This window comes from Macrobrachium rosenbergii, chromosome 2 (assembly GCF_040412425.1).
Source record: "Macrobrachium rosenbergii isolate ZJJX-2024 chromosome 2, ASM4041242v1, whole genome shotgun sequence".
In the NCBI taxonomy this organism is placed as follows: domain Eukaryota; kingdom Metazoa; phylum Arthropoda; class Malacostraca; order Decapoda; family Palaemonidae; genus Macrobrachium; species Macrobrachium rosenbergii.
In genome coordinates, this window is record NC_089742.1 from 36,683,842 (window position 1) to 36,693,979 (window position 10,138).

The following is a 10,138-nucleotide window of genomic DNA, read 5'->3' on the forward strand; positions in this document are numbered from 1 at the left end:
GAGGCAATTAAAGGAATATATTTTTCAAGCCTTTTACTTTTAACTTGTATTTAGCTCATTACACACTCATTCTTATACTGTTCTTTAGCTCAAGTTCGGTGCTGTATATGATGAATAACATTCTTCAAACCAGACATGATATTCACACATAAACCTGATGCATTTGTGAGAAATTACATCTCAATGTAGTACGCCGACATATGGAAAAGTTTTTCAATGAGTGATTATAGAACAAAAAGTTCTTCGAATTTTTGTCTGGGATTTTAATATTTAGGAGGAAAGCATCATCTTCAGGAATTCTATCAAAGCTTCTGAATTTTGACTGTTTCCTATTTGGTACAAATACATGTCAAGATTTGTTGTATAAGTAGATAAGGTAAAATATGTCAATCTGCAAAATGAGTTCACAGCCACTTTGATTTAAAATGTTTTCTTCATTTCTAAGTAGAAAGATAAACGAATTTTTGTGGTAGCTTCTATGAGTCACTCGTATTTATGAAGACATATCAAGTGACAAACATAAATACATTTCTAGTCTGACTGCATTAATGCAGTAAAAAGGATAAAAATCTTGCCTATTTTAATAATGTGCTGGAATGAGTGCAGGACATTTCATGCTGGTCATCTTTGCATGTGAACTGTATAATGAGACCACATTCAGAGAATTCAGCGCAAGCTGGCATTTAAGAATGCAGTTATGTACTTGTCAGCATGATTGTATATCTTTTCTCCACTCGTACCTTGACATGAGGTCTTGAGAAGTAGCACAATTTCACCCCATACAGTAATTTCCATTTGCAGTACTGTACATTTCAAATAGAGTAAGAAAGGAAATGAAAACACAAAAAAGGATGCAACGTAAAAGTTTCCTTACCCTTCATGGACTCACAAATTAGGAGACAGAAGTAGCAATTAAAAACATATGCTGTACTACCCTGCTGACACTAAATGTGCACACCATCAAACCTTGAAGGCCAGCTCAATGAGCCAGTAACTTTGACGCAGTTGTCTGCTCAAACAAAACACTAACAAAAAGAACTCAGACACATCACATGTCAGAAACTAATAAAAATTAAAAAGAAGAGCGAAGGCAACTAGAATATGAACAAGTACTCCTAAAGCAAACCATTATTGTTATCACTGTGTGTTTGTGTGTGTGTGTTTGAACAAAATACACATCAGGAACTAATCCCATAAGGATGAAAGAAAGGAAGGGAAAAAGACATCAGTTTAATACTTGATTCACTTGCTTCTTGCTATGGCACTCTATGTTACCAATAAATAAACATAAATAGGTGCATGCAGAGGATGGAAATCAAAACATCCATTTAAGAAAATATAGATCAACCAATCATACAAGTGAATAACATAATGGCCAGTTGGAGTAACTTCCTGTCAACATTTAAAATGGAGCAGTATAAATCGAGTTCTTTTTATAGGTTTACCAACTGTACCCTTTGTTCCTAGATAGTCCTTTCTGCCAAAATAAGCACAACCTAAAGTTATTATTAAACATGAATCATACACAATATTGACAAAGTTGGTAGATTGTTCGTTTTTAATATGATCACATATAACAATGCTTTAAATATGAAATCTTAACAGCAATATAGTTGATATTAAAATCTATGGTCAAATATCACTTCTTGTAACAACAGCATTTGCATGGTACCAACCCTAAATATTGCAAGGAACAGTAGAATCTACTTTGAATTAAATGGGCTTTATGAAAATTCAAGAAATTTTGTCATTTCTTATTGAATTATGCAAAAAATTTTCATCTGATACTGTACCATTCCTTGGCCTTAAGATGTTTTGAGTGCACATCTATATAAATTAGGGCTGAATATTTCATTAACAAACTACAAAATCACAGCCAATACTATTTACAGTACAGATACTGCATTAAGTACTGAACAAAGTGCAGTACAGAACATCTGCTTTGCTGAGTAAAAATGTACCAATAAACACCGTACAAAAACAATAGTACCTTGTCAGTTCTGTACATCTACTCAAACAATTACATGAGATCATTTTTTGTCAGATGTCTTTTTTGAAAGCTTCGTCCATTAGAAGCAAATAAAGTGAAAACAGTACTGTGCTTTCCTAAATGAATTATTCACAGTGTTACAATAGAGTTTGGATGCATTAAGGAACTTCAGTCTTTGCTTGTGGAAGGCTGAGGGCTCTCAGCACTTCTTGATCCTGCTTCTGCTTGAGCTTCTTGCTGCCTTCTATATCGCCTCAAAGTCTGTTCAGTACGCTTCTGTGCTATGAAACCCTTCTTGGTCATTTTACGCTTTGATTCCCTTGGGGTGACTTTCTCAGTTATCAATTTCGTGACATCTACCTAAAAGGAGAGTGTTATAAAGTATCAAACATATGAAGGATTTATATACCTTACTTCTACAGACTTCTTATGACTTATTAAATAGCCAGTTTGATAGCCATCCCGCAGTTTTCTACACTAAATGTAAATTACTGAAATAAAAATGGGGGCAAAGGATTACAGTACATCCTACCATAAAGAAAAATCAATAAAGATGAATATATGACCACAGAAAATCTTTATTTCCTCGTCCCATCACAAATCAAAAAGTGAATTCTTTTAGGTATTAGTAACACAGTGAGTCTTATGGCCTCAATGAAGTGTAATCTGTTGTCCATCTGTTAAGAGTCCTGCCCAAAGTTGGTATTCCAATATAAAACTATACTACATGATCATACCCAGTACCCTAATAAACTTAATCCATTTCATTTGCTTTACTGTACTCAGCTGATCCATATAATTTCATTTCCATTCCTCAGCTGGTCAATACGTATGCCATTACCATCCAACTAGACATCATGCCTCAGAATAGGCTGATTTATTCTGCAACATTGGCAATACAACAATGTCTGCATTAATAGTTTTCATCACTGTGAATTAGTGAAAGAATTCCTGCACAAAGCACTGTTGTTTATGTGCCTGCAACCTGACTGCCTGAGCAGAATAGAATGGCAGTTATTGGCTCGTTTCAAAACCAATGGACATCACATTGAGGCCTCAGGTGTGAAAACCTTTGGCAAAATGTATAAAGACAAATAGTTTTCATGGGCTATTACAAATAGTTATCTTGGGCTATTAAGTTCTTGAAATGGAATCACCTCTTTCAGAAGCAAGAAAAATCAAGATAGCTAAAGATGATGAATCTTTTTCTGTCAGGTTAATACACCTCAACTGCAACATTTCTTTTGGAGGTGGGGAAGGCACCTTTACCTTCCATAATACTGTGAATTTTAAAAAAGGAAGCTTACGAGTTGTACCCCATGTCCAAGGATAACCTGATGGGTCATACAATACAAGATAACCTCATTCTGGCCTTTAGCTGAAACTTTGCAACCAGATACTAATCCTGGTCATTAAGGATACACAAAAATTATCTGGACATTTTTTAACTAAACAAGGAGGCCGCCCACCATATTAATGACCAAATAAATGTCTATCACAACCTATTCATTCAAAGACCTTCAATGTAGCTGAAAAAAAAATAATAATCAAAGGCTACATGCCTTCCTTAATGAGTAAATCTATACTGTACAATGTTTTTTGAAGTACTCACAATACCAAGAGTCAGACTGAAAGGATGAGTTTCTGTATCACAAAATGATAAGATGATGAAAAGAGATCTTGGTCAAAATGATGCAATAAACCCATCTGTTGTCATCTTGACTGGTAGGGATGATGCATATGAAAAATATGTTACTGTGAAAAAACTACTTCAAATAATACTTTATCTCCTATGCATGCAAAGAAAACAACTGAGTCTCTCACAATGGCTTAATGACTTGGGAACTATAGGAATGAATAAACTTATTAAACTATTTTAATGTATAGGAGATTTTATTATTAAGACTAAACAAAAATGTGAGTTAAGCATGCTTACATAAAAATGATAAAGCAAACATACCTGGTCAGGTATATGAACATATCGGATTTTCCTTCCTCTAACATGAAAGTTATCCAGTAAAACAGACTTTCCATTCCCATCTGTGTACCGTGCACCTTGCATTTCCATGTTCATTTTCCTGCAAATCCAAATCAACAAAGATTTTAAAATATAAAAGTAGCCTTCATTATATATTAAAAAACTTGCTTTATCACACAGTGCATGAAATGAAATATCTTGAACACAAAAGGTTTATACTTTTTTTAGTATTAATCAAAAATACCAAACAAACCAAAAAGTTGCTTGAGTAAAGTACATGAAAAGAAACTTACGCATCTACTTCTACAATCAAACCAGTTACAAATGCATCATTATGAAGTTCAACAGTTGTTCTCCAACCTTCCAAACCTATAAGAAGGCAAGCCAATGTATTGTACTGGTGCTGTATTTCTCGAGCATGTAAACCCATCTTCAGTAACAGCAGTACCTAGAGAGATTGAAAGAAAATTTTTCAGTCATATACAGAAAATGTACAGAAGGCTAATCTATTACAACAAATGGAATTTCTAAAACAATAAAATATTTTGGAAGACAAAACAGCTTTACAAGTTTCCCATGATGATATTGGTTAGACATGAAGCTGGCAAAAGAAAAAACTGCAACTAATTCCCATATAGGAAATTAGCTTTAGGTATGTATAGTATCTGTATACACAGTATGCATATCATATGAATACTATATCTTGAACTGAGTGGTGTTTTACCATTACCAGAAGGAAAGGTCAATCTGATAGTATGACACATCATGTTAGTATTAAATACAGTATAGGATAGATAATACTTATGCTAAAATACAGAGGGCTATTAAAAAAAGATTTTCCATTAAACGAATCACAAATTTATTTCTCTCCAAGAATTACCAGTAATCAAATACAGTAGCATCAAATGGGAATTTGACAGTTTTAGCATTTTTACCAAATAAAACACGTTGTAAAGCTGATTTATGTTTCAGTTTCACCTTACAAGCTATAAGAGTTCCAATTTCTTCTTTTTAGCATGCAAAATGTCACTCCCTGAGAGATGCTTCCCTCATGTGTGAACATGCTGAATGCATAATGTAATTTTGTGAATAACTCCATTACAGCATGATATAGTGTACAGTATTATAGCAGAGTCCACCTAGCTTTGCAGCCAAGCCCTGCCCTCTGCAAGCCAGTGACTGGCTAGCTTTCGAAGGGGGAATGATGTCACACTAGTTAACAGTCCAAATGATTACCAGTATGGATTTGACTCCGTTCAGTCATGCTGAGTTTCGTGCATGAATCATGACACCACAGATTTGAGTTCCCGGAGTTGTGAGGTATGCAATTGATATCTCCGATAAAAGATAATTAAGTTATATATCATTATGAAGATCTCTGATTATTTTGTCTGTGCATCTTTTTTTTTTTATCATGTGCACCCTAAATACACAAGTATATTGTTTTTTTTCTTTTAAATTGGTTGGCCTAAATAAGTGATCCCACATAGACCACAATAATTAAAATGAAGCATACACTTCTGCAGCCATGTCAAATGTTAACATCACTGAGAGATTAGGCCTACACGCCAATTTCTTATATTCTGAGACAATGACAGGGCATAGGCCTACACATCAAATTTTTAGATTTTCAGACATTGACAGTGCATGGGCCTACATGTCAATTTCTTATATTCTGAGACAGTGACAGGGCATGGGCCTACATGTCAATTTCTTATATTCTGAGACAATGACAGGGCATGGGCCTACACGTTAATTTCTTACATTTTGAGACAATGACAGGGCATGGGCCTAAACATCAGTTTCGTATATTCTGACGCAATGACAGGGCATAGACCTACACATCATTTTCTTATATTCTGAGGCAATGACAGGGCACAGGCCTACATATCAAATTCATATACAGTATTTTGATATTTACAGGGCATGGGCCTAGACATCAACTTCTTATATTCTGAGACAATGACAGGGCATGGGCCTACATGTCAATTTCCTATACTGTACTGTACTTTGAGACAATGACAGGGCATGGGCCTACATGTCAATTCCTTACATTCTGAGGCAATGATAAGGCATAGGCCTACACATCAAATTCTTATATTTTAAGACACTGACAAGTCTTGAACCTACTGCGTCAATTTCTTATATAAACTCAGATTTTCTACCGTATCTATTGAAATAAGTAGCTTTTAATTATGAATATAATAGTTTCACTCACGATATATATTATGCCATAAAGTGGAATGTACATAGAAGTAAGTGCATGTGGATAGCCATAGCAATTACAACGCCATATACCACAGAATAAAAAGTAAAGCTTGTGGGCATGTAGCCGATGGTGCACACAGGTCTAAGTCATAGGACTGTCTCAGCCTTACGCACAACTAATAAACTGCCCACAATGAACTGTAATGAAAATATACACTGAAAAGGGATAACAGTACATTACTGTGATGAGGAAATATAAGGCTGCCTTAGCATTTCTATGAAAATGAAGGTTATGGTAGGAAAGGCATCATAAGATGCTTGTGGAAATAAGAAAAAAAATGATAGCTGAAACAGTTATGTAAGAGATGATCCAAACCAGTCTGCCAGTAGCCCATGATTCATTTCCTTCTGGGGGTATTCTTATAGACTACCCTGGTAGATAAAAGGATACATGAGTGTCAGTGATTCTCTTTCTCTCTCTCTCTCTCTCTCTCTCTCTCTCTCTCTCTCTCTCTCTCTTTCTGTTGTTAGGACAATATTCAAGCATAGACTATGTTCATAAAGATCTCGATTACTTTTAATTATAACAAATTACTAAATTTCAATTAACAATAGTGGGCAGATAATTCTTTACACCAGTATTTTATGAATAGGTCTACCTTTATTCTGCAATGTTAGGTTACCATATGAAAATCTTTCAAGGACACTACAAGCACCATAATAGCAGCAACAACAAAAACAAGAATAACCACAACAAGAACCACAATAAAATGTCTGAATATAAGATAAGCCTATGATCCATAACGACATACGACATTATAGGTCTATCTCATTTTTTAAGGTCCTGTTATTTCAAAAGGAGATAATGTCCTTAAGAAAGTTCTCAGCAAATTATATCCAATATGACTCGTATAGCCTATCATACTGCAACTTTAGGTTAAACATAGGCATATTCTGGTTCTGTAGAGTGCATCACTGCTTGCCATCCTCCAAATGTGTAGTGATTGCATTAAATCGATTTTGTGACTGTTAAAAAATGTATTAAAATTTCCTGAAATCAATATGAAATACCAGTCTACCACATAGCTCTGAAAATCTGAGTCAAATTTAGAATGGGCGAACACTGGCCCGGCAAATATCAGGTAATTATCATTGTCAGTGATTCAAGTGCTTCAAATGCAGACATTCCCTGTGTCACCTCCATATTCAGATGAACCTCATTTACAAAACACAACATTGCAGCATCATGCAACACTCCTGACTTCATTCATATTTCCCTGTTTTTTCACCATTTTTAGGGAGGTTTGTATTATGATTTTATTTCAGGGGATAATATAACGTTTCCTTTTGATAATCAGCAGAACATATTTTAGTTCAGTAAAACAACCATTCCAAAATAAATGAAGATGAAAAGAACCACATATTACCCAACTTTTCCAAACCACTGCCAACCAATCAGCTTCAAGGAATGATCGTGACATAATCAGTGGGCAGAGCTTAGTTGAAAAGCACGGTGGACTTTGCTATAGTTTATGGTCTTGTCAACCTTTCAGCTAATGATAAGAAGGTGCATACTTCAAAACTTTGATGTTGGCCAGTACTTTTGGCTATCTCCCACTTATCACCTGTATAATTTCATTACCTGCATGGAGCATGGCCTCCATATGTGAAAGTCGTTCCCTTATCTTTGTGGAAGTAAAAAGTCTGCACCATAAAAAGAATAGGTATGCAAGCCTCCAATGAACTTGTATGACTGTATTCTTTCAGCCCAGGCTACAAAAATTATAAAATGGCATGCATGTCATGGTTCCATTAGCCTAATTAAATTTAAATAGTATGGAGAGCTGAAGTATAGGTCTTGGAAAACTATCATCCAATTACTAATTAACTAATAGCTTTGGCTTAAATAAGGATTTAGTTTAAGGAAGGTTACAGGGTTCCAAGGTTGATGGGACATGGCATCCTAAGAGGTTACAAAGAATGCTGCACCTTAGGCAAGGGGAGGCTAGATTAGATTGAACCCATTTTCAGTGGCATTTCTCCATTTTATTTTTGGAAGTTTAACGGTGTAAAAAGGAGCAGACATACAACATGGCATTGTACATGAAATTATCTACACAGTATAGGGGGAGACCTAAGGCTGATCCTGGGTGAAGTGAGGTGAGGTTAAGTGTGCTTAGACCAAATGGCATTGGCATTTCTTGTAAACTTCTGCTCTCTAGACCTACAATAAAAAGGGCAGACATTTACCATATGTTTTTCACAAGTTTCCATTGTAGTTCAAGTTAGCCTATTATTTTAAGTAATAAGCTACACTTGTTTATGCTTACCTATATAAAATTACAGTATCTTATGATAGTGCCCCACAACTGCTTGGCTAAAAAGATTTGGATAATGTAAATTGACTAGCTTATGAGCTTGTTCTCAAATAAAATTTAAAATGATATAAGCTCCTGGTACAGGCTAGGCCATAAGCCTACAAAATTTCCCCCACACATCATAACCTAGGCCTAGCACATTAAAGGTATTTGTAAGAGAATTTATCTGATAGCTGTACTAGGCTGATACTAAAGCAAAAAATGAGAACTCTGGCTTTAGGCTAGGTGGTTTCTGGATGACATAAATTCCTAAGCAACACCAACAGTCTGTTGCAAATGATTTGTTAGAAAGCTTTATAATAATAACAGCAACAATATTTACTGAATTTTTTACAGTTAGTTTTCATAATGCTTCTATAACCTCTCAGACAATAGGAACCATTAAAACTTTTTAATTTTTAAGGCCACTCTTTAAAATATTAAGGTAAGCAAAAAGTAAGCACTGTGGGTTGGGGAGGGGGTTGCCACTTAGGCTAGACTTGATTAAGGAAGGTTAGGCAGACGTATCCATATACCGCACCTATGGAAGGTGAACTAACCTGCCCTACACATGGCAGGATATACTGTATAGTATCCTAGGTTAGATTTAGACTAATAGGCCTAAGGCTAGGCTAGCCTATTCTAAGGAAAGTTAGGCTAGGTTCTATCCATGTATGCATTTTTATGCTTTTGCTTGTGTTTTCTTTATTAAGAATGTTAGTGGTTACATATATGAACCAATATATTTTTTCAGTTGCTTCTCTTGCGTTTCAAGTAGGCTAGCCTCCCCTAGGCTTAGGGGGGTAAAATTGCAGACTACTACCGCAGCCTGATTCCCGCCAACCGTCGACCGAAATATTTACCATCTATTATTTATGTTTTTTAAAATTCATCCCCAAGGCCCTGTTACTAAACACCGGCGCACATTTTGAGTAATTGCCTGGAATATTGACTAGGCTATTTATACCATTCCTGTTAACACTAGACTAGCCTGGAGTGTTCACTTGGAGCCTATGCTGGCCTGTATTGCTTCTGGAAACAACAACAAAAGGACCATATCTCATATCAAATTAAGTATTAGCTAGAAATTAAAACATTTTAATATATAAGCTTCATGTGTTTGACGAAAAATCAGTGGCATGAGCTACATCTTATATCAACCTTTAAAAATTGCCCTGGCGTCTTTAGCCTACCTGTTTTTCTATTAGTATATGCCGAAATTATGGCAAAATCTCTCACGTTGATCGTAACCTTCGACAACAATGGAAGTTCAAATATCTTTCTTCTAATAAAATATCAAGAAGAAGGTTTTCAAAACAAAGTGACGTTTCTTTCGACTAGCTATTGTCAGGTAAATGAAATTAAGATCATAACACTTATAGTAAAACTGTAAGTTTATTTAAAAATAATTAAATGTTAGTAATATTTTTATGTGCGGCTTTACATTCAAATTATAGTCCATTAAAATAATAGCACAAATAATACTTTTAAATGTTTGTAAACGAACGTTACATGAACGGTTTCGAGCAATGTTAGGGCACATTTAGTGACAGTAATCTCTCAGCTGAAAATGTGAAATTTTTTCCTGATATTGGCGTGATGTGA

At 35.1% G+C, this 10,138-nt stretch overlaps 1 protein-coding gene across 3 annotated transcripts; it reads right to left on the bottom strand.

Annotated features, from left to right (window-relative positions):
• Positions 1 to 847: 847 nt before the first annotated feature.
• Lsm10 (U7 small nuclear RNA associated Lsm10) lies at positions 848 to 9,860 on the bottom strand. Of its 3 annotated transcripts, none has more exons than XM_067114731.1 (4): positions 9,727 to 9,860; positions 4,262 to 4,416; positions 3,951 to 4,068; positions 848 to 2,350 (listed from the first exon to the last, which is right to left on the bottom strand). In XM_067114731.1, the coding sequence occupies exons 2-4, from the start codon at positions 4,396 to 4,398 to the stop codon at positions 2,159 to 2,161; spliced, it is 447 nt and encodes a 148-aa protein (XP_066970832.1). In that variant the 5' UTR covers positions 4,399 to 4,416; positions 9,727 to 9,860; the 3' UTR covers positions 848 to 2,158. The 3 variants fall into 3 exon arrangements, with proteins under 3 accessions (XP_066970832.1, XP_066970841.1, XP_066970851.1); XM_067114740.1 differs by having other exon boundaries at positions 9,695 to 9,825; XM_067114750.1 differs by lacking the exon at positions 9,727 to 9,860 and adding an exon at positions 9,501 to 9,618.
• Between the last annotated feature and the right edge of the window lie 278 nt (positions 9,861 to 10,138).